Source organism: Phasianus colchicus, chromosome Z, assembly GCF_987193195.1.
Source record: "Phasianus colchicus chromosome Z, bPhaCol1.hap1.1, whole genome shotgun sequence".
NCBI classification, from domain to species: Eukaryota; Metazoa; Chordata; class Aves; order Galliformes; family Phasianidae; genus Phasianus; species Phasianus colchicus.
In genome coordinates, this window is record NC_143476.1 from 84,205,080 (window position 1) to 84,229,960 (window position 24,881).

Sequence of the window (24,881 nt, forward strand, 5' to 3'; positions counted from 1 at the left end):
ACAGGGACTATGCGTAGTGTAAAAGCAGCATAATTTAATTTTACTATGTTAAAGTCTATTACCTCCTGCAAACAGGAAATACTTTTCAGCTTTTTAATAACTTCAAAATGACTGAGGTGGGAAATTCAAGTGAATTACATTTCCCTGTTTAAGCACTGTTATGTACTCAGTGTTGACTACTGTTCTGCTTCAGATGTTTGGAAATAGTGCAGAGGTGGAAGCGTAAGAAACAGATAGGGGTTGTGTAGATGTATAACAGCTGCCCTATGACTAAACATAATGTCATTCTTAGCATGTAGAATTTATCCTAGTGGCACAGAGATTGCAGTTAAATTGTTGGCCTGTCTGGCACAGATCCCCCATAGAATCATAGAATCACAAGGTTGGAAATGATCTGCAAGATCATCTAGTACAGCCATCCTCCCATTATCATTACTACCACAAGCTACTAAACCATATCTCATAGCTGCTCATCCAGATGCCTCTTGAACACTGCCAGGGACAGTGACTCCACCACCTATGAGTTGTTCTGGGTGTTTTCCATCCATGACCCTATTTCTATCTCTGTCATCTTGTTCTCTTGGGCTCACAGCGCTGTGTTGGGATCACCCCAAGGTTCTGCAGTAACAGTATGCAAGCTTTTGTTATGATGTTGAGTTTCCAGACATTGATCCTGTAATTTAAACCAAGTATTGTTTTGGAGGTAAAATAGTGATTTTTATTTATTTATTTATTTATTACTTCAATCATTGCAGAGACAGAGAAGTGTTCAAATGGCAGTGTAATCAGTTTCAATTGAAAGTATCCCAATTCTGTCAGGCTCGAGCACAGGTTATAGGTAGGTAGCCTGTTAGGAGGAGCTGAGGTTTCTCACCCCTCAGTGGTTGTCTCCACATGAGACCCTCTTTGAGACTAATGGTTCCCAGCTATGAGCCTGAGCTACTCAAGATTGAAAATAAAAAGTGTGGGAATAAGGAGAGGGAGATGATAAGAGCCAAAGAGGTTGTGCAAAAGAGCCAGCAAACCTAAAATTGTGTCCTGAGATGGCTGCACTTACCTTACAGCCTAATCATTATGATTTGTGTCATCAGTACATTATGTGATTTGGCATCATAATAGGCCAGGACTCTGCTGCTGCTTCTGAAGGTCACTACGATGCACTTAGGTATCTTTGTACAATACGAGCATTGGTATCAGCTTGGGTAGGTCTGTATGCAGTGAAGTATCCTGAAGATCTTAACCAAGGGTTAGGCTCTGTGTAGATGAGATTTTTAAAACAAAAGTTCCATCTGAAGCATTAGAAGCTCTCTTTCAGCTGTGGTGCTTGGAGCAAGCACCTATTGAGATAGCTTTAGTACAGCTCTAACATTCATATTAGATAGCAGTTGAAAAGACACCCTATCTTTCCAAGTTTAAACAAGGATTTCTGAAAGTGCTTCAATTAACAACTAATGACAACCTTTCTTATTTGCTTCTCTTGTTACCTTAAATAGCCAGATAATGAGAACAATCATCCAGAGAGAGTCCAATTTATTTACCATTTTCTATTTCATTGGAAGGCTTGCAGATATTTGAGCAAGTAACATTCCTGATGTGTGTTTTTTCATAAATGAAGTGCCTGAGTTTAGCTTAAATCTATCATTGCTTTTAAGATGTACATTTCAGATAGCTTTTTCCAGCAGTGCAGATGTTGCAAACCTTAAATTAATCCACAAAACTGCTTCAACCTTGCAAAAGATGGAACTAATAGATAAGGAAAACAGTATTTCTTTCCTACGTCTGTCCCTTTGATGATAATGGAATTTCAGATATCTACTAAAGGCTGTTTCAACTAAATATCTCATGTCCACCAGCATTTGGAAAGAGAATAACAAGCTGGAAGTGTTTCTGTGCCCACGCACAGTGTTAATTGAAAGCTGTGAGGATAAGGAGCTAAAAACAGTCACAAAGGACCTTACTCACAAAAACTTTTTCTGAACCATCTTTCCTGTATCCAGATGTATTTTTAAGACATCCTCATTAAGCTAAAAAATGTCATTGGTTATGAGAGGTCTTCTTAATGCTTCCCCACATATTAATTATATAAACAACTTAGAAACCAGACTGAAACCTTTCAGAGAAATCCCATTCTTGTGTTTTGTTGATTTGTTTCTACACAGCAGAAGACAGATGCAAATGTGAACCTAACACATAGAACTGAGAAGGTACCTTAGGGGAAGACACTGAGGGAAGTTGTGCATTTTTTCTTTCTTTTTTAAGCTTGTGTGTTGCTCTTATCTTTTTAATTGTGATCTCCTTAGGTAAATTAAACTCACAGGGAGAGGAAATGGTCAGATGTGACAGATCAGTCACATCAGAGGTGACTTCATTGATCAGAGATCTGCGACATAACTGAAACACTGGGGAGCTTTCTCTGAATGACAGTGTTTGGATGAAAATGAGAAGGGATTAAGTTCCTGAGGAAAATTCACTCAGCAAAGAGCATGAAGCCATTCACAAGGCAATTCTAGAAAAAGAAGATGAAAAGTAAAAGAAACAAGCTGCATACTGTACCCAACCTTTAAAATGTCTGGGGAACAATTTGGATTGTAAGGCTTTTGATTTGTTTATGTAATTTTCTGCTTAATAAAACTGCTAAAATAAAACTTGCAGGAAGGAACCACTTTTCAGGAGTATAATATGGTCTCCTGTCCACTTTCTTTCCCCTGTGGTGTAGTTTGAAGTGTTATATAGGTACTTACTTCTGGTGCGTGCTCTCAAGTGTATTCAGAAGAAATGCATTTATGAAAATGCTCTTATCTCACAGGACAGAACCGTGGAGGAGGACCCAGCTTTCCTGCTTTTGTATTGAACAACTTCACCTCTCTGGATCCCAGTGTACCCACATATAAAATGGTGATGATTCAGACACCTCTTTCAAGAACACTTTGAAAGATAAAAAGGAGAACAGAAGAGCTGAGACAAAGGAAAAAGAGCTTAGTGTCACTACAGGGAACACAAAGAAAGCTATCTGGATGATGTGGTAACAGACAAAAAAGCAAACAAAAGTTCAGGAAGATGAAAATGCCACAGAGATAAAATGCAGGGGGGCTGATCTAGATCAGTAGTTTGGTGCCTGTGACACTGCACATGTTTCTGATCATCTACTTAGAAAAGGACGTTGTAGAACCAGAAGAAGTTGTTTAGAAGAAAGATATGGTGAAAATAGTAGGATTGGTCCTTCTTGAGGAAGCAAATATTAGAAGGCGTTCTAAGAGGAAGAAAATAATCCAAGAGATAGAAAAGGGACCTAAGGAGCTAGCTGGTGCTTGGACTCTTACTCCAAAACAAAATGTAGTGAGGCTGAACACATCCCATGGTGGAGTGAGAGGCTGTGATGCAAATTCGTATGGCTTGTGGACCCACTGGCAAAAGGCTCCACCTGCCAGGAGGGGAAAGTTGATGGATAAGGAGAGTGCCCTTGATGGTTGATGGATAAGGAGAACTATATATAAACTTCTAAGTTAAGCTCCCTCACAAAAATTCCACAGCCCTGATTTGAACCTTAGGCACTGTAAGTACTGCATGGTCCTATGAATGAAGACCATTTTTCTATTCAGATGGATAGGGTTCATTTAGCTCACAAGCAGCGTTTATTGTATTTTGCTGTAGTCTCATTGCACCTATTAGGTATCTAGGTGTTATTTACAGCAAAATTCCTCCAGCAAGCCAAGTGAGTCATTCAGTGAGCTGTTGTGTGATTTAGCAGGACACACAGTGCCTGAGCACTCCTGCTAGGTGAGAGGATGGATTATTCAGCACACAAGATCCCTTGGTCCCCTCAGAATCCCTTCCCTCTCTCTCATGATTTTGAAGCTGGATGACTGTGGTACTAAGGTTTAGTTGGCAAATATTGGTGGTAGGTGTACAATTAGATTAAATGTGATCTTGGATGTCTTCTCCAACCTTGGTGATTCTACCATTCTATAGTAAGGGCTTGAAACATATAGTCATTAAGGCCAGCATATCATTTGAGGTTTTCAGCACAATGCACCTGTTGTCTGATGATTATTTTTAACCCTGATTCATAACTTTTCACCTGTTCACAGTACATCTAGTAGGACATCACTTTGGAAGCAGTTGGAAGCAGTCAGTAAATCATACTCGAGGGCTATGAGCCAGGAGCCCAGCAAAGAATGGAGACCTTATTTTGTGAACCATATGTTGGAAGCATGGTTTAGGAGACCTGACATGTTTCATGTAAGATCTTGAAAGTAAAGGTCCCTGTTCCCTAGGACAGTCTAGGTATGTAGAAGGGCAAGATCATCTTTCCTCCAGTGTGTTCTGCTCCCCCGTTCCCTTTGAGACTTGCAGCTTCTGCAAGAAGTCACAATACTTTGGCTTCTCTTCTCTGGTTGCCTTAACCTTCATCTACAGTGTGTCCCTTGAATTACCAAGGACAGCGGGTTACATGAGTGCGTCCATAGGTTGCAGGAACTGCAGCAGCTGTATTTTTGAGCTTGGCTAAACAGCGCTGCTGTTTTTCTGTAATGTCAGTTCCCTGCAGTTTTAACAGAGGGAAATGAGCTGTAAAGAAAGTCCAGCATGGCCTGACACAGCAACACCAGCATGGCTCAAGGCTATTGGAGCATTCAGCTCTGTGCCACCAGCCTTAGCTAAGGTCAGGCCGCAGGGACAGCTAGCTTGCTAAATCCTGTTGATTTCTCATCATGTCAGGAAGGCTTTTGAAGGCTTTTGAAGCTTATCACAAAGATAGTCAGGTTCCTGCTGGGGAAATAATATATTTGCTGCTCCCATACTGTCTCTTCTTTGTTTTCTTGGATCTGCTTGTCCAGGAATATCCTTCAGCCCCGCATGGCCATCCATCCCTTCCTTTTCTTCCACCCTTCCCAATCCAGTTCACGGAATCACAGAATCACAGAATCGCAGGGGTTGGAAGGGACCTCCAGAGATCATTGAGTCCAACCCTCCTGCCTAAGCAGGCTCCCTACACCAGGTTGCACAGGTAGGCGTCCAGGCGGGTCTTGAATATCTCCAGAGAAGGAGACTCCACAACCTCCCTGGGCAGCCTGTTCCAGTGCTCCATCACCTCACATTTCTTGCGCACATTGGTGCGGAACTTCCTATGCTGCAGTTTCTGGCCATTTCCCCTTATCCTGTCTCCACACACTGCTGAAAAGAGTCTGGCCTCACCACTCTGACCCCCACACCGTAGATATTTATAGACTTGGATCAGGTCCCCTCTCAGTCTTCTCTTTTCAAGACTAAACAGACCCAGATCACTCAGCCTTTCCTCATAGGAGAGACACTCCAGGCCCTTCACCATCTTTGTGGCCATCCACTGGACTCTTTCCAAGAGATCCCTGTCTTTTTTGTACTGAGGAGCCCAGAACTGGACACAGTACTCCAGATGAGGCCTTACCAGGGCAAAGTAGAGGGAGAGGATCACCTCCCTCGACCTGCTGGCCACGCTCTTTTTAATGCACCCCAGCATGCCACTGGCCTTTTTGGCCACAAGGGCACACTGCTGGCTCATGGCCAACCTGTTGTCCACCAGGACACCTAGGTCCCTTTCTGCAGAGCTTCTTGCCAGCACGTCATCCCCCGACCTGTACCAGTGCATGCAATTATTCCTCCCTAGATGGAAGACTCTACACTTGCTTTTGTTAAACCTCATCTGGTTTCTTTCTGCCCAGCTCTCCAGCCTGTCCAGGTCTCGCTGAATGTCAGCACAGCCTTCAGGCATGTCAGCCAATTCTCCCAACTTCGTATCATCACCAAACTTGCTAAGGGTGGCCACTACTCCCTCATCAAGGTCATGGATGAAGATGTTGAACAAGACTGGACGCAGCACTGACCCGTGAGGAACACCACTAATTACAGGTCTCCAACCGGACTCTGCACCATCAGTGATGACCCTCTGTGCTCTGCCTGCCAGCCAGTTCTCAACCCACCTCACTGTCCACTCATCTATCCCATACTTCCTCAGCTTTGCTGTAAGAATGTTGTGGGAGACAGTATCAAATGCCTTGCTGAAATCAAGGTAGACCACATCCACTGCTCTCCCCCCCAACCACCCAGCCAGAGACAACATCATAGAAGACTACCAGGTTGATCAAGCGTGATCTCCCCCTGGTGAACCCATGCTGACTACTCCTGATCACCTCCTTTTCTTCCAGTTGTCTGGAGATGGCATCCAGCACAAGCTGTTCCATCACCTTTCCAGGGACAGAGGTGAGGCTGACTGGCCTGTAATTACCTGGATCTTCCTTATTACCCGTTTTGAAGACAGGAGTGACAGTGGCTATCCTCCAGTCTTCAGGCACCTCACCGATTCTCCAAGACCTCTCAAAGATGATAGAGAGTGGTTCAGTAATCACCTCTGTCAGCTCCCTCAGCACCCGTGGATGCACCCCATCGGGACCCATGGATTTGTGAACATTGGTGTTGCCTAGGTGCTCCCAGACTGCCTCTTCCCTGACTAAAGGGAGGTCTTCCATTCCCCAGACCTTCTCACTAACTTCCAGGGTCTGGGATTCCTGAGGGAGAACTTTTTCACTGAAGACAGAACCAAAGAAGGCACTCAGTATCTCTGCCTTCTCAGCATCCCCCGTTACCAGAATACCCCCATCAATTAGTAGGGGAGCTACATTCTCCCTAGTCTTCCTTCTACTGTTAACATACTTAAAAAAGCCTTTTTTATTATCCTTTATCACCTTTGCCAGATTCAATTCCAGGTGGGTTTTAGCCTTCCTCATCACATCCCTGCAGGCCCTGACGACATTCCTATATTCTTCCCAACTTTTTCCACATTTCATTGACCTTCTTCTTCCTTTTGAGTTTGTGCATGAGCTCCTTGCACATCCACACAGGTCTCCTGCCACCCTTTCCTGATTTCTTGCTCACAGGGACAACACTGCAGTTCATGTCCTCCCAGCAGACACTGCCTCCCTTCCTTCAAGACATCCCCCTGCCTGTCCCCTGCCCTCATCAACCTCATGCTGCAATTGCTGAGAGGGATGTCACCCAGCAGGGAAGGTGACAAAATATATTCCCAGCATACTACTCCAACAACAACAAAAATTATTATATGTAAATATACTTTAAAAAAAAAAAAAATCAGGTGCTGTCCAAAATGTAAAATTTTGGCCCAATGAATAGATGTTTGGCAAATGAAGAAAACTGCAAATGAAAAGATGTGGGCTGTTATGCTGAGCAAAGCAGGCAAAACCCGCCGTGTCTTGCAGCAGCCTGCTTCCAACAGGGCTTTCTGGACCCTGTGCAGGGCTTTAGGGCAGAAGCAGCCACCAGGTAAGTAAGCAGCAGGAGCCAGTGAGCTTATCCAGGAGTACAGATGGCTGTGCTCACCCCTCCCTTTCCCTTTCCAGCTAAGCAGCTTCTCCCCGTTGCCGAAGGAAGGGGATCTCATTTGGTTTTTTGTGCTGGGAAGGATCTTCCTTGACCTTTTAGTCCCACCTTGTGTGATGTTTCCTCTCCAATCTGCTGCATTGCTTCGAAGGAGGCCCGGGGACAGATGGCTTGATTTAGGCTGATAAAGGAGCTGCCTCCAATGGAGAAGTGAGGCGGAAACTGTCTGGTGTGATACCTCTTTCTGGCACAGTCCATGGAAGGTGAGGAGATAAGCACTGGATGAAGACCAGTTCCATTACAGTGAGCATGGAAAGAAACAAACTTTTCTTTAAAAATGTTAAATGGTGTTTGTTTGCCTTTATTTCAAACAGCTCCTGCCAAGCTGGATTTAACTCAGTATTTAAGACATACTCTAGTCCTTGTTCAGTCTGCTGCACTACGTGAAAGATAACTATCTTTCCCTCTCGAGAGACAGTCAGGAATATGGCTGGCATTTTGCATGCCACCGGCTGAAAGCTCAGCACGCTACAACCCCATCCACCCTTGCTGCTTTCCATCTGCAGCCTCTGGCAGCACTGCTGCTATTGAGCACCTCACTGAGCCCAGCCCCAGATGCAGCAATGGGCTGGCATGTTGTCCTGGCCCTATACGGCTAATAAACTGCAGTCCTGCAGTAAGCAAGGGGACGTAAAGCCAGCTTAGTGCCACTGGTTTCAATAAGGGAGGAAATGAGAGTTGCCACTTCTGGGAATAAAAATAGTTTTTTTCTTAATTTTGCATTTTTCCAGGAATGGGAGGGGAGGAAGCATCTCTGTCTTTTGGAGACAGAATAATTTATAAGCTCGTTCATAAAAATCAGCAGTTTCTCTTTAAGTCAGCTATGCCTTCATCTCTGTTTCCCCGGTTAGTCACATAAGGAGTATGCTTCTAATACAAGAGTGACAGGGGAGAGCTGAGCCAAACAGCACTTGATCAGAGGAGAATCTGTATTCCCCAGCTGCTACTCAGTAACAGAGACACAGGCGTGGGGCTGAGGTGGGCTCTTATTTTAAAAGCGAAAATGTTTTGTGCCTTTGGAATTTCTTGTGTGTGACTGGAGAGCCATGCTGAGGTAGATCTGCAGGAGATCTGCCTTGGCTTTCACTTCCCCGGCCCTCAGATGTGTTTGCTGTTCTGCTGCTTCTGCTCCTGTTTGTAGGGCTATTTCTGTCACAGGCTTGGCTAAACAGAAACTCTCTCCTTATAAATATGGAAATCTGATGATTGAGCTCTCCATTTCTTGGGACAAGTTCAAAGCGCTGTGCTGAAGAGAAAAAGGCTGCTAAGCACTCTGCTTGGCAGCTTTGTTTTCTGTGCTAGTAGAAAGAAAACAGCAAGTTTTCTTTACCTTTACAGGCAAGGGAAGTGACCTCTTGGGCTGTTCTCAGGACAGTGAGGTGAAGGCTTTGAAAAAAAAAGCACGGTGAGGTGAAAACAAGAGTAGTCCTATGTGCTGCCCTTCAAAACTCACTGCTGTTGCCCACCAGACTCCTAGCTGAGACTTCTGTCTGGGCAATGGGGCAAGGCACAGCACTGGGAGAGGAAACTGCAGGCCAGTCTCACCTCTGTTCCGGGCAAGACCATGGAGCAGATCCCCCTGAAGGCTCTACTGAGGGACATGGGTCAGGGCAATCCCAAGCACGAATACAGGCTGGGCAGAGAATGGCTTGAAAGCATCCCTAAGGCGATGGATTTGGACTGTCAGTTGATAAAAGACTCAACATGAGCCAGCAGCGTGTGTTTGCAGCTGTGAAAGTCAACCGTATCCTGGGTTGCATCAAGAGAGGTGTGGCCAGCAGATTGAGGGAGGTGATTCTGCTCTGTTCTCATGAGACCCCACCTGGAGTACTGCATCCAGTTCTGCAGCCCCCAGCACAAGGACATGAAGCTGTTGGAGTGGGTCCAGAGGAGGGCCACAACAATGATCAGAGGGCTGGAGCACTTCCTCTATGGGGACAGGCTGAGAGAGCTAGGGCTCTTAAGCCTGGAGAAGAGAAGGCTACGGGGGTACCTTATAGAAGCCTTCTAATACATGAAGAGGGCCTACAGGTAATTTGGGGAAGGACTTTTTATAAGGGCATGTAGCACCGGAATGTGGGGAAATGGCTTTAAACAGAATGAAGGTAGATTTAGACAAGATATAAGGAAGAAATTCTTTACTATGAGAGCTGTGAGACACTCAAACATGTTGCCAAGAGAGGCTGTGGATGCCCTCTTCCTGGCAGGATGGGGCTTTAAGCAACCTGGTCTAGTGGGCGGTGTCCACTACAGCTGAGGGGTTGGAACTAGGTCATCTTAAAGGTGCCCTTTCCAATCTAAACCATTCTGATTTTGGGTACAAGCTGTGGGTAAGGGCTGGCAGAGTCCCCTGCTCTGGACAGAGTTGCGGTCACCATTGAGATCTCCTATCCGCAGCCTGAGAAGTGTGTTGGAGGGTGAGCTTCGGACAGCTATTCACTGTTTGGGTCACACTGGAATAGCCTGCATTTTTAGATTTCTTAAATGGCTGAATAGTGGAGGTATGCAAATTTAGCTTCTGAGACAGCAGGCAGCCTGCATGAGGTGTCTAAGGGTCAGAGTGAATCTGGCAAACACAGAGTAGGTGTGCAGTGAAGACATCCTGCAAGGAGTATGCACAGCCCTCCAGGAGAGGAGATTTAATGGGGGCAAGAGTATGGCAGGACAAAGAATGATTGCTGGGGAAGTGAACAGGAGAAACAATCAAGCAGCACAGAAAAAAAATGGAGGGAAATGAATTAAAAGTGCCAGTGGTATTCAGAGCAAAAAGCAAGACCTCATTCATCTTACATGTACAGGAATTGAACATGTGAAAATCAGCTGCCTTTCTATGAAAAAATGTCCTGATTGCTAAACGGAGAACAGATGGCCCCAGAGGTATGTTAGTAGTAACTGTGACATTGAACAGTGGATTGAAGCCCTTGGTCTGTAAAAGGTACGGATGTTGAGCTGACCCAGCCTTTTCCTGCTATTGTTCTTACTGCCAGAGGCTCTAGAAGCCTAGTGATGCAGGATTTGCCATGCTGAATCCAGTTCATGGCCTATGGAGGTGATTTTTCAGTCTCCAGGGTGTTGGGGGGGATCTTACATCATCTGAACAGGGCTCCACTACTGTCATTTGTGTTATGCAGGGACATTTTTGTCAGAATTTATTATCACTGCAATATCTGCCAGAACCAGCCAACATTTTTAGTGTTTCCTACAGGCAAGCTTTGGTTTCATCCTTTACATACAGCTAGCCTAGCTGTCTGTAGACAGGCCACGGGCAAGAGAGGATCTGTAAGCTGTTCTGTATATACCTATGACCGCGGCATTTTAGCAGTGATGGCACCACTTTTTTTGCACGTTCTCAGCCAAAGGTGTTAGGGCTGTTCTTGGAGAGAAAGCACAGATCATCTGTGGTGAAAAGCACTTTTTTTTTTTTTTTTAAACATAGTTTTGCTGTTGATGTTGCTTCATTAAAGCCTTGAAGAGATGGGGCATACCTGTGAAAGAATCTCTCACCAACAAGCATGAACTCAGTCACCGCAAGTTCCTGCAGAGGTACTTTAGGGGCAGCACTGGAGCTGACTAATGCAGTTTTCAGTAGGATGTGCCTGTAGAAGCCCAGGCTCCTATTACCCCCAGACTTCAACCGCACTGTGACTTTGGCTCTGACACACATCTCAATTTTTAATCATTTTGAGGATATCCTCCTTCATGAGTCAAGTTTTTAAAAGCAATTGTAAAGATACTTGTGAGGGGTTGAGTTCCTGGCCACATGCCAGTTGCTAAACTCACTCTTGCAACAGCTACCAAAGTATGTGTGGTGCTTTACTGCCTTAATCATGTGCCTCATTGGTTCTCAGAGCTGTGGATGTATTGTCAAAGGTACAAAATGAAAGTTATAATGCTCTTATATATATAATCTTTATATGGACAAAATGTTTTAGTACTGAAGCATCCTAACAACACACCTAAGTTAATAGCTGGTTTTAAATAGTTATTGTACACCATCCACTTGTCAAATGCTGCAGGCAGTGAGGAGTGCAATGTGGCATTTCTCTGATTTGCAATGTTAATGGTCCAATTTAAGTCATGTAAAGTTAGCACAAGATATCAAAGCTATAAATGCATGTGATAATAGGGATGGCTGGTGCTTGAGTGTGAGAAGAGCCTGGAGGGAAATACGGTGTTAAATATACTCTGTCATGATGGAAAGGAAAAGACTGGAGGCTGCTTGTGCTGCTGGTTTCTCTGAGGGAAATCTAACAGAGATCATGTAATTACTTCCATTTTTCTTCCTTGTCCCCCAGTTCCTTTCCCAAAGCATTTGGTCTACTTAAAGAATTGGTGCTTCCTCTGTTACTGTAGACTCCCAGGATTAGTCATACATCATCATCTAAAAAATGGGAAGTTTCTCCCTGTGCTGTAAATGTCATTTCTGATTAGGAAAACAGACATTTGAAACTTCTTGTTCACTTTCCACTGCTTACGCGTTCTGCTTGTTGCATTTTGTTCAGATTCAACGTGGAAATCAGGCAGTGCTTTTATGGCTAGGGTTTCCAGGCAGCTTTTCATCACCGTGCTGAGGGAAGGCAGACTGGCACTTCTGGACCCATTTTAGACAAAGCAAAGACCTAAGCTCCTTGTTACCTTCTGGTGAATTGAGCTTCACCTATTGCAGGTGTGCAGAGGAGAATGTAAATTCAATGTAGTTCTTGTTCAGTTTAATTAATAAGACTTGAGGTTTTAATCACACAGCAACATTAAAATTGCAGGCTTTTCAAATTGCTGAAAAAAAATTGCATCAAATACTGGTTTGTATTGTATTATAACTGTAAACTAATCGTGTTTGAAACTTGGATCCTGTAGTGGATATTGCAGGCCTATTTATTACTGTTAACTAAGATTTATTCAGCAGTCGCTCAGAAAACAGCAGTGCTGTGACTGGTGCATTGGCAGAGCTAGCAGAATGTCAATAAACAGTTGTTGTTTATTGCTTTTTTGAAAGTGAGTCAGTAACTATCCGAGTTTATTTCAGTGCATCAGTTGCCATGTCACCAAAATGCCACTCGTTTTCACGAGGTGCAGAGAGTGACTATTGGTAAAACGAGCACTTACTGCCTCAGGTTTAGCAGGTGCCCACACAGATGACGGGTGGTGATCATGATGTCTTTAGAGTCTTCTGCTCTGGTCACTGTGTGAGCACGGAGTGAATTCCTTCAACATGTCAGGCTTAAAAAAATCATGTTTTCCTCTGGCTCACCCAGAGAGAAGTGGCCCTTGGAAGTAGTTAAGGAAGTCTGGATAACTTCTCCCTCCCAGGATAAAATGGTTTTCTGCCTAAATGCATCTGGGTTAAAAGCAGACTCCTTTCCTCTTTAGAAGGATGTGGGAATGAGTGGCTAGAAGCAGTGCCAAGCATCCTAAAGGCAGCTGGAAAGAAGTCAGAGCCTGAAGTCCAGCTCCTGTCATCCCATCTGGGATGTGTGCCAGAAAAGCTGAAGAGCAACAGCCAGAGTGCCCTGAAGCATTGTATTCCCCCACTTGGATGGATGACTGCTAGGGGTCTCCAGGCTTAGCTCTGTGTCCTGGCACCAGCATCACACTTCACTGTTCGAAGGAGTTTACGCACATTCTAAGCTAAGCATAAAGCACCACCATTTTTTTTCTCATGCACAGGACAAACGCGGGGTGTGCATTTGCACACCTTGTTCCTTGACCCAGTAGCACACCCTGATACTCTGAGCAATAACGCTAGAGTGTGGAGATTTTGGCTTTGTTCAGCTTCATTGCACTACTGACTGCTGCATAGAGGGAACATCTGTTGCTTTGTCACCCAAATGCTGACTACTGTAAGCTAGATAAACCACAAAGCCTCAGAGCCACTATCACAACTTTATTTTCCCTAAGTTGATCCTCCTCCTATATTCCCTCCTGCATAAAAAGAAGATCTGCCATTGCTTATGCTGTCATTTACAGACATAAGAGTTATAAAACTGAAAGAGGCTGCCCAGGGAGGTTGTGGATTCTCCTTCTCTGGAAAATGTGACACCCACCTATGCAGCCTGCTATAGGGGGCCTGCTTTGCAGGGGGGCTGGTCTCAATGATCTCTAGAAGTCCCTTCCAACCCCTACAACTCTGTGGTTCTGTAATAGTAACCCACTCCTACCATGCTGTGTTTTGCTCTTTCAAACATTTGCTTTATTAGTTTTCTTTTATAATTTAATATTGACATTCCTGGACCTCTGGTCTGACTTAAGAAGACAGTTCCTGTGTTTTTCTGTTCCGTGTTTCATACATGTGAGAATCCTCTAGACAACTTATCCAAACCCTTCTTTAGAATCTGGACTCATAAAGAAGGAAAAGGATCAAGAAGTTGAGCAAGACTAACAAATTGAGGTGCCTAGGAAGGAGTGCTGAAAGGAACCTAAGAAGCTCAGAAACCTTAGTACCTTACTCCAAATCCAGATTAAGTTGCTCTCAAACCACATCAGTTCTGTTGACTTCCTATTTGACAGATCTATGTCAAACCTGTGCTTAAAATTCTCCAGTAATAGGAATTCCACAACTTTGTAAGGCAAATGCGCAGCCTTAGCCTTACCATTTTTCCCTGATACTTCCTTGCAATTTTGTGCAGCATAAAGCAGCTGTTTCTTGTTCTGTTGAACAGAAACATGAGAAACAACTCCATTTTTTTTCTCTGCAGCAGCCCTTTCTTGTATTTGAAGAGTGCTACTATTTGACTCCTTAGTCTTCCCTTTTCTTTCCTAGACAAAATCATTGTTCTAGTGTTTCCAGATGGTTGTACCTTCAAATTTTCATCTGTAGGAGAGCTGAAGGGGTTACATCTTTCTTGAAATAAGGGGTCAGAGCATAAGGGACACAGAGGAAGGCATGAAAGACTCTTTAGTGAGATCTGCAAGTTACATTCCTGCCATACATCCCCTCTATGGAGTCTGGGATGGGAGTGATAGAAACTTCTCAGTGTCCTGCACGTAGGCCCTTTATTTTGAGCACATATGGTTCTCACTTGATATTGTATTCGTTAAGTCAGTTTCCCATACATGGAACATCAATCAAATTTTTGAATTCAATGTCTGATTTGAAAAGAATCAGATTACTTGGGGCTGTCCTTTCTTGTTAGCATTTGTTTGCCTTGTTTGCCTATGTATTGAACATGGGAGCATCAGATAGCAGGAATCTGCTAGGCTGCAAGCATCCATTCATAGGCTGTTACACATGCATTGGTACCAGGACTTCTAGTATCTTTAAGCTGGGTAGAAGACAGCAGGCTTATAATATTGAAGAGACACAAAGCTAACGGATGGCATTCCTGAGCAGCCAGATCATAATGTTTCACCTACTGACAATTTCCAGCAGAGAACAGAATGCAGAACTGTGTCAAGGGTTGGGAAGGGTGGGTACATGGAGACATCTCAGCAGCCATCTCTGTTCTTTATGGCAGCTGATAGCCACAGAAACTGCATCTACCATTCCCATCCTCATGCACTGGGGTCCCAGAGGAGTCATGAAGTAGAAGGCAGAGGTTTGTCAAGCTTGCAAGATGTTAGAGGTGTTGACTGCAACGTAAGGAAAAGAAGCTGCATTTCCAAAGGTGCTTCAAGGGTGTGTTTGTACCAGCTCCATTGCTCAGGGTGTACTGCTGTTGTTTGCTGGCTTTTGGGGGTTATTTCAAGCTGTAGTTAGTTGGGCTTAATAGTTGAGGCAAGCAGTGAGAGTAAAAAAACTGCTGACTTCATGCATTATGGCAGGTGCAGGTGCAGTTTCACACTAAGTACTGCAAAAATAAAGGGGAGTGAGGTGGAACGGAGAAAGAATAAAAACCCTACTGAACATACCATATTCTTAACCCCATGATTTAAGTTTAAAATGTTTTCAGCTTCTTCCCGCACCTCTGTATACTGAGGATTCCCACTAATTCTGCACCACAAAGGTTTGCTGAAAGTAATTTTTGATGTTCACACATGGCACACTGTACATGGTGCAGAACACAGCTCTACTTAGCAGGAAGGCAAAGTTTTCAAGGTCCACTGTGTCAAGCCCATAGAAGAAAAACAAACTAGTAAGGAATTGCCGCACAGCTCAAATGCTGCCCTTCCTATGCCCAATTCAACTGTGAGCATTTGGAGAGCAAACACTGATTAAACTCTGGCCTGCAATAGCTTGATTTACTGTATTTTTTCCTTAGGAAGAAAAGGCACAAGGACATTTCAGGATTTAAAGAAAAGTAGCCACCTAAAATAGATTAAGTTCCCAAAGCCATTTTGAAAGCTGTGCAACCACACCTCTGCACCTTACTTTTGCCTGGGAGCACTGTGTGCTGGGCAATCACATCATCTGGCGTGGGACTAGTCATGTTACATAGCTGCAACATACAATGGGGTCTGAGCTGAGCACCCCATCTAAGGAAGGCTTGTAGAAAAACATAAAATCACAAGGTGAATTCCAAGCAGGGAAAGCACACAGTGAATATCAGCGTGCTTGTAGCAAAAGGCTAAATAGTGACGTAAACATTTCTCTGCATAGCTTTGGTACAGAAACAAGTGTATCATGTGTGCACAGAAGCAAGGAGAATGCTTATGCTCAGGTACACAGAATCATAAAAACACAAATGTTGGAAAAGATCTCCACAATCATCCAGTCCAACCATGCATCTACCACCAGTACTGCAAATAGTCAGAGATTGGCAATATTAATTAGCCAGTTTGGAGTACTATTTATTAGTATTTATATTTTGATGCTTTGTTCCATTTCTTTATAGTGATGGCTTTTTCAGATATTGAACCTAGTACTAAATGTTTGTTTTCCTGTTTAAGTTCTACCTATTATAAATAAGTATTTATATACCATCTATGTATATATATGTTTGCACATGCAGTACAGTTCATAGATTCTAGGCAAGAACACATAAGGAAAGCAATGGTGCTAAATACAGATAGGCCCAATGGGCTTCAAATTTGCAATAAAGGACTTTAAAAAACTGGGAGTTCTGTAAGGTTAATTCTGCCTGGTGTCTGCTGTGAACTTAGGCCATGTACCGTCTACCTGCTGCTCCACTACAGCAGCTCAGAGTCCCATCCTGCCCTCTTCCTTAGGGCTCAGTGCAACAGAGACTCCAAGTCCTGGGGAAGGACAAGTGCGGAGGATAGGAAAGAAGAGGTCATAGGAGCTGATGGAGATGGGACTCTTCCCAGTTGACAGTGGAATCATGGGATTCTCAGGGTGGAAACAAGCTGATGTTTCAGGAGAACTGCAGAGCCCCTGGTGCACCACAAATGTGCACAGGTATGTCTGACTGCATACAACATGGTGGTGCCTGCCCAGCCACAATGCTGGTGGAGCCATCCTTCACCACTTCTTCCTCCAGAAGGGGATCCATCTCTGTGGGCTCCATATCACCATCAGAGACATCAGAATCCATCAGCTCCAAGTCACTGCTGCTCCCAATAAGCCAGAGCACATTAGTGGGAAGAGTGTGTGATCTCCTCTGTTTGAGAAAGTTCCTGCATCCAAAAGGTAGGCGAGGAGATCTTCAATAACATTCCTCTTTCCTCAAGAGTATTCTGCTTATAAAGGTAGATACACATATGAACCCCAGATGCAGCGTTCCCCTGTTTGCAAGGTCTCGGAAGATTAAGCAGATACTGCAGAAAGCCAGGGCCTCTGCCCTCTCGATTCTAAGAGTGTCTCATGCTGACCAAAACATGGCTGTGCTGGGACTGAGAGGCCTACGCCCTGAGTGTGCCCTAGTTTTGAAGGAGAAGGAAAGGTGCATATGACCAAAACCTGCTCAGTGAGCCTGGCTGTCCAGGTGGAACTTGAGAGCCCCTGGCATGTCTCTGATGGATTCAGCTAAGTCTTATGTCAGACAAAGTGCTATGGCTCCTGTCCAGCCCTGATGATGGTGGATCCACTTAGATGACTTCTTCATCCAGAAACAGATCCATCTCCATGGGCTCCATGTCACCATCAGACATCAGTGTCCATCAGTTCAGGTTCCTTCTACTCCTGAGAAGCCAGAGCTTATTAGTGAGAGAAGGGTCCCACCTCTTACTACAACTCCTCAATGCCTCCCACACATTTGCAGGCAGACACTCTCTAATAAAACTCATCTTTGCTCAGAGTTCTCTGCTTTTAGAAGCCCAAAGTGCTCAGCAGCTGGGGTTCTGGCTGCAGGATCCCCCTCTTTCTAAGGAGCCTAAGATATGCCTGTCAGCCTCCTCCTCTCGTGATCAGAAGAGAAGGCAGAGAGGCATCCAGAACAGCAGGCAGCTATGGTCATGCCATTCTAGTAATGTCCCATGCTGACCAAAACATGGCTGTGCTGAGGCTGAGAGCCCTATGGCCTATGTTTGAAGAAGGAGAAGTCCACAAGGTTCAGTGGGAGAAAGAGACAAAAGCTGGCTCACCAGTGATAAGCTATGTAGGACCTCCTCTACAGACCACAACTACAGGCAGTTCCAAACATTCAAAGTCAAACAAGGCAAAATAGGAGGCTGGCTTGGCTGGCTGGCCATCTTCTTGTGCCGCTTGGGTGAAAAGCATGCAGGCACTGAAGTGACGCTGGACGACACAGGACGACTGCAGCAATGCTGTTCATCACTGTAGGATGAAAATTTGTATGACAGAAGCTCACCCAGAGGTGAAGCTGGCCTGTGCTGTGAAGAACAACAAAAAGGCCTAATTAAAACATTCTAACTGCAGCAGGAGGCGCAGTGCTAGGCCCATAGGGTTTGGAATTTGCGGCAGAAGTCCTCCAAAGCACCTGGAGCCGTGCGCAGCGGCCCTGCCGGCAGCCGCAGCCGCAGCACGTGGCAACCATGGCGGTGCTCGGCGAAAAGCTCCGCGAACGCCACCGCCGCAAATACCGCGAGAACAGCAAATCCCGCTGCGTGTCGCGGGCTGCCCAGCGCTCCCTCCCCGCCCCGCCTTCCCGCCCCGCTGCTCCCCGCCGCCCTTCGACGCTGTCTCAGCGCTGCAGCCCGCGCGGCCCCGGCCCGCAGGGCGAAGGCACTACGGACCGGGCGGGGACACAGGAATCCTAGTGCAGGCTCTAAAGTATAAAAATAAAAATAAAATCCGGCCTTGTGTGGAGACCTTGGGTTCTCGGCTGTTTGATAAGTCTTTGTCTTGCTGAGGGCTTCTTGTCCACGCAGAACAGCCTTACAGCATGCTTTGTAGTCCACAACACAGCTATCACAGTTTTACAAGTGAGAATCACATAACTGAACAACTATATTTCTAAAATATGTGAGTGAAATATACGGTATTTCTGCTTTTTGGAACTAGCCGTTCCCAAGGACAGGTTACAGAACACAAGTGGGTTGTGCTCTACTTCTCAGCAGTTCCCCGTTTGTGATACCTGGCGCAGGAACAACAACCCGTTCCTACCACAGGAATCAGCGCCGCGCTGCCCGCACAGAGCTCATTTAGTGGGTCCCTCCTCCATCAGTCCTTCCCTTAGGGTAAGATCCACCTCCACGGCTCCACACTGCCATCGAGAACATCAGCGTAAATCAGCCGGGTCCCATCTCACTCGGTATTCTGTGATTCTTTGACCAGTGTTGAAGTTGTGTGATTTGGTTCTTTGTATGAATCTCATGGTGCAGTGTATCACTGAGTACAGCGCTAGGTTGTCTGCAAGTAGATGTGATGAAGTAGATTTTGTGTTTTTGGAGCTTTTGTTTTGGGAGGATTCTGTTGACGGTGAAGTGTGCTATGCTGACAGATACCGAAATCTTCCAGGTTAGCCAAAAATAGGTGCAACATGGTGAGCATAGTCTTCTTTAGTCCTTTAATACAGCCTGGAGGTTAAACTCAGCTGCTTATTCAATGTTAGCCCCTTCTGAGCTGGACAAGCACACAGCTGGCAGTGAGTTTTTTAGTTTTAATCATGAGGTTGGTCAGCTCACTTTGAACTCAGCTGAAAATGTAAATGTGTAAATGAAAGTGACTTGGGACTATTGCCAAGCTAGTCAGAATTTGAACTAGTGACTCACCTTCCATATTGTATGTCTGGTATTGTCCAGCACATGAAACCCGGTGTTTCCACAGGTATTTCAAACATCCTAAACATACTTCCAGCACTCTGTGATACTCCCCTAGGTTTCAGCCATTTAAAACATCAGCATATACTGTGCTCTGTCTGAACACAGGTGGGAATGGACTTGTATAACAATCAGTTAGAAGTCCAGAAGTGACTGCATAATCTTTAGCTAAATCATTCTGTTTTGCTTCATTTTCTGTCTCAACAGGATCCAACCGCTGCATCTATTTCGGACAGAGATTGTGATACAAGAGAGGGAGAGACTGTAGCCATGAACTATAAGCCGTCTCCACTCCAAGTGAAATTAGGTGAGTCTTTGCTGTTGGAGGGTGAAAAGGTTTAATCCAAAGTCTGAAATGCAGTGGTGTACTAATGAGATCATTTACAGATCTCCACTCATAAGCATGAGTGAGAATCGTCAGCTGAACATGCCAGATCAGCTCAGAAAACTCACAGAGTAGTTTATCAGTATGATTCTACTGCTCAGGGAACTGATCTATAAACATTCAAGGACTTTCTGTCTTGGGATGTGGTAGAAATCTTTGAAAAGAAGCTGTAATTTTTCAAACCTAAAGAATTTTATCAAATTGGCCAGAAAAAAAAAAAAAAAAAGATGAATATAGAGAGGTTATAAAAAGAAAACATGACTACAAACAAAAGGGAAAGGATCAGACACTTGGACCATTATCAGAACAAGACAGAGCTGTGCTATTGTGAGATGGAGGAATTTCAGATTTGTAGTAGTTCACTGTGCTATTTCTGAAGTTCTGGAAGCAGTACCATGTATTAGCACAATACATTACTTCCTTACCAGACTAATTCTTACAAGAGGACAGCAGTCCACACATGGCCATCTTGTTTCCAAAGCCTTAATATTATGCCATAGAGATTCAAGATCCTGACGAAGGACAGGTCAGAGGATTGGTATGCTTTTTGCTCAGATTTTTTTTTTTTAAAGGTAATCTAAGCCTAGAAAATTTCCTCAAAGGTGCATATTTTTATACAGTTATGAAGAGATTTTGTTAAGTAAATAGGTTTTACCCAAGGACCTACTGCTGCAAACAATGGTGTTGGCCTCATTGGTAAGTGGAGTCTTAAAGAAGCAGCAGGAAAAGCCTCGTTAGCATTTGTAGAGTCTCAGAGCTCCAGTGAAGTATATGGGAAATTGAATAGTTGGACAAAATGGTCATGGTAATGCATAAAGGGGTTTCATAAGTAGGTATACAGACAGCAAAGAAAAATAAAGTAGCTGAATAATGACTTTGCTGACTGAGTGACTACAGAGGAGAAGACAGAAAATTGAATGTACAAATACAGCAAGGTAATGTAGCAAAGTGGAAGATGTTGAAGTATTCATAGAGAATATGAAAAAGTGTATTGGGATAGCATATCTGTCCTGCAGTAGCCTTCAGGAATACTCCAAAAATGGCAGCTGCTTTTTAGGAAAAGGCAAAAAACAGCAGTATGTGATAATGGGAGTTCAGATCACAGTTTGGTAAAAGATGATCACTGCCAGCATGCTGTATGCCTCCAGGATCCTTTTTCCTTGCTAGAAGGATTCTGTATTGTTGAGATAATTCTGTATTGAGAGATAATTACTACTGCGATATTTGTTTTGGATAATTTAATATCAGGTATCAGGTTGGAGAGCAATTAATACTATTATTTGTAGGTCTGAGACACTCTTGCATTTATAGGCAATAAAAGTATACTCCAGAGATCTGCTAATGTCACAGAAAATTGTGCTGTTTTAGACTTGGTAATGTATGAAGCCGTTATAGAAGATCTGATTGTCAGAAATAGATTTGGATTCAGAGATAACACGTTCTATTCATGGAAATCAAATGTAAAGGTAATTCAAAATAGATCTGTAACTAACTTCAGTTTTATAAACTTGTGCTTGAACAAAGTCAGTGAATTGAGAACTGTAGAAATTCATTATTCATCAGGTACTGTTGAAGGAGAAGGTATCAGAAGAAAAAGAGATAGTTAATGAACTTCTTTCAACAATCATTTCATTTCTAAGTAATTAATGACAAGGGCACATAAACCAGGAGTTTGCTCAGAAAGCTGGGAGACATCGGTACAACAAAGTCTCGGAAACATCACAGAGGAAAAGGAAAACTGCAGTAATAGAAATATGAAAAACATGCCAGGAGAAATGCAATGTGCTGTACACTGGAATTTACCAACTGGAAGTAAATAAGAAAGTATGGCATCATTGCAAGACAAGGAATTATTAAAATGGACTAATACATGGAATAGTCATACTTCTGCAGCATTAACCAGTTTTTTTCAAAACACTGATACAGCAGAACGATTAATTCTTCTGTTAGAATTTTTTGCTTTACCATGTAAGAAATTGTGTTCTGTTTGGCCACTGATTAATGCTATTAGCCACTAGCAAAGCGGCAAAGGTAGGTATTAGAAGAGTATGAATCCATTTTTTCCAGTAGATAAAGGTGTAGCAATGTATACATGTGTAAGATATATGAAGTGCTGTAAAACAGTCTCAGTTACAAGCAAGAATAACAGGATGGGCTGGGTGTAGATAAGAACTACATAAGACGAGGGATCTGGAAAGGCTGTCATATAAGAAAAAGCTAAAAGAATTTGGCATATGGAACCTATTAAGACCAGGACAGAAAGAAAGAACTGCTTGTCTTTTATAAATGTTCTAGGGAGTAAATTGAGAAACAAAAAAATAGTTGATGCAGATGGTATCAGCACTGGAAAAGTTAGTGTTAAGTTGTGAAGGCTGTGCTGCATCTGAAAACTAAAGCATGCTTAACCATGAAAGTAAGAATAGCTTCACTTGGTTTCTTCTTGGAATAACAGAAAGAGGAAACTCCCAGAACTTGTATTATGTGAGAGCTTTCAGTGTTGCAGAGGATTGCTGCCTCCATGACCTGCTGGTACTCTGACCAGTGAATATTCAGCGCTGACCACACTGTGTGTGAAATCTAACTGCTTAGCAGGAATTGTCTGGCAGAGCTGATGAGCATGTTCCTGCCTGGGCTCCTGAGAAAAGTCTGCTCAGAAAACTCTCTCCGCCTGTGGATACAGTGTGCCTCTTTAATTAGGTGAACACATATTTAATGGTATTTGGATTGGCTTTCTGTCCTTAGCCATACTCTGATGAGTGCAAGGTTACCTGGGGCAAAATGAGACTGATGGTATTGTCTACATCCAGTGTAATATGCCTTTAATCCACATTAGCTCCCAATGCTGTCATTCTTAAAATATGCCCGACCTTTGCAGTTTGCAAGCACTTTAATGGCTCACATCTCCCTGCTTTGGCTCTTTTTCTTCTAACTCAATCTTTAGCCTTTTCTACATTAAACTCATCAGGATTTTGATTGGTTTTTAATCCTCTAAGCCCAGGCAAAGTTAAGGTAGTAAATATTTAGTAGCTTACCTGGCAGAGCTATTGTTGGGGATGGTAGTGACTAGGGTTTTAATCCTATTGCAAGTTTTCCATATGGATTTAACACTTTTCAGTGTTAAATCAGAATCAATTGTTCAAATGTCAAATGCTCTGATGGAAGGTTAATAAATGTCATTTTATACTCTGTGAAGATTTATATATAAACCTGTCATATGTGCTTATTGGAAGCATGGTTCAAATGAGCTCAATTAAATACCAACCCAACATGAATGCCAGTTTTACTTCCAGAGCCCACAGTGATTAAAGTGTGACAGAAAAAGCATGCTTTGCTGCAAATTCCTGCTGCTGTGGTTGTTTTTCTGCTGTATTAGTAAATAGATTTCATTGCCACACATTTCTTTGGGGGTCAGTTAGACATAGGAAAATTTTCACAGGTGGCTTTTGTTTTTATTGATTTCTTCAATATTATACCTCATTTGTAAATGGAGCAGGAAGACATTTAGGGTGTTTCTGGTACCATATCTGAAAAGAGAACTTCACATCAAGGGGAAATAATATCCGGTTTGTGTAATTCATCATGTATTACGTCCGTATTAATTATGTATTTCTTACTTTCCTAGCCCTCCTGCTTTGTCTATCTTTCGAGACTTCAGGACTTGGCCTGCTTCTTGCTTGCAAATTACTTGACGTGGAGGCTCCCGACAGCACTGTGGGGGGCTGGGTGCCCATTAGTGCTTAGGAGATGTCTCCAGCACATCCTTATTAGGAGGCATGTCCAGATGGAGCGCATACCACAAGCCTTTTGAAGACAGAAGAGAGTTGTGATAAGGAGAGAGGGAGGAATAGAATAATCCCCAAGTGTAAATCTCGGGGGCTCCATACCCACTGGAAAGCAGCAGATCCCCATGAGATATCAAGATATGACATACTATTTTAATGAAGCTTATACCATCTGCTTTTCTATTTTGCATTTTTAATTTCACTTTTTTGCCCTAAAATCCCCGTCTAGACAGTCTGTCTGATTTACCTAGCAGTCAGTGTATCACTTTGTATTAAAACAAAATAAGCAGTGTGGTAATTGGTTGCAGCACAGGCTACAGTGCTGATGAGGGACTGCAGCAGTGGCATCTCCATCAGCACATCCTGGGAGTGTGATAGTAAATCTCCCACATCCCTGTCTGCAGTTGAACATATAAGAGAGTGGCAGACAGACAGAGTTACTCATAGCAGGCTTTGTCCCTCTGAGACTTGTTTCCTTTACTTACTCAGTAGCCATGACATGTATGCAGGCTAGCTTCCATGGTGGCTTTTTATGATCTCAGCCATTGCAGAGAGAAGGAAAACTCCAGTGCTCTAGGTGTGATACATGGCTGTGCTCTTAGTGGACTGGAGGGAGATGTCTGTAACAGGCTTCACGCAAATAAAATGACAAGGGCTGATGACAGGTATTGAAAATCAGGCTGCCATTAGGGAGTTTTGATTGTTTGGTGGAAAATTGGAGAGGCTCTCCGTGGATGCTGGTTCTTGAAAAAGGTTAAATCTCCTTTGTTTGTTAAAAGTGCATGCTCTCCAGGCCAGATTCAGATGAGGCTCAAATGGTGTGTTCAGTCACTACCTTTCTCCACAGCTGTTTGACCTTCAGATTATCCTCTGCAGGCTGTTTCCTCTAGACACCCATCAGGGATGCAGAGCACTCAGTGTCAGCACTTCCTTGCCATCTTTATTTTAGATAGGTTCTGGATCAGTCTCTTAACTGCTTGAGTGTAAAGTTCCCATTCAGTTAATGGGGAAAGGTGGTATTTGGGGAGGGCTCTGATAGCTGCAAGAACCTTCTTTCTTTGAACTAGGTAGAGAAATATGGCAGTTCTCTTGGGAGTTTGCTCAGTGTGGTGAGCAATGCCTAAATACGCATGACAAGTGAGAGTCTAATCTGGGCAAGCTGGATCTCACCTTAAGACTCAGTGAACTACTTGCACATGAGATTGTCTATCAAATGATCAAGAGGAAACCCA

At 43.7% G+C, this 24,881-nt stretch overlaps 1 protein-coding gene across 3 annotated transcripts in view; it reads left to right on the forward strand.

The window, feature by feature from the left end:
* Positions 1-24,881, forward strand: part of FAM219A (family with sequence similarity 219 member A) — a 94,901-nt gene that overhangs the window by 32,903 nt on the left and 37,117 nt on the right. For all 3 annotated transcript variants that reach the window (XM_031609290.2, XM_031609291.2, XM_090131378.1), the window contains exon 2: positions 19,690-19,789. In XM_031609290.2, the coding sequence (XP_031465150.1) occupies positions 19,690-19,789 (100 nt within the window). The remainder of the gene's footprint in view (positions 1-19,689; positions 19,790-24,881) is intronic.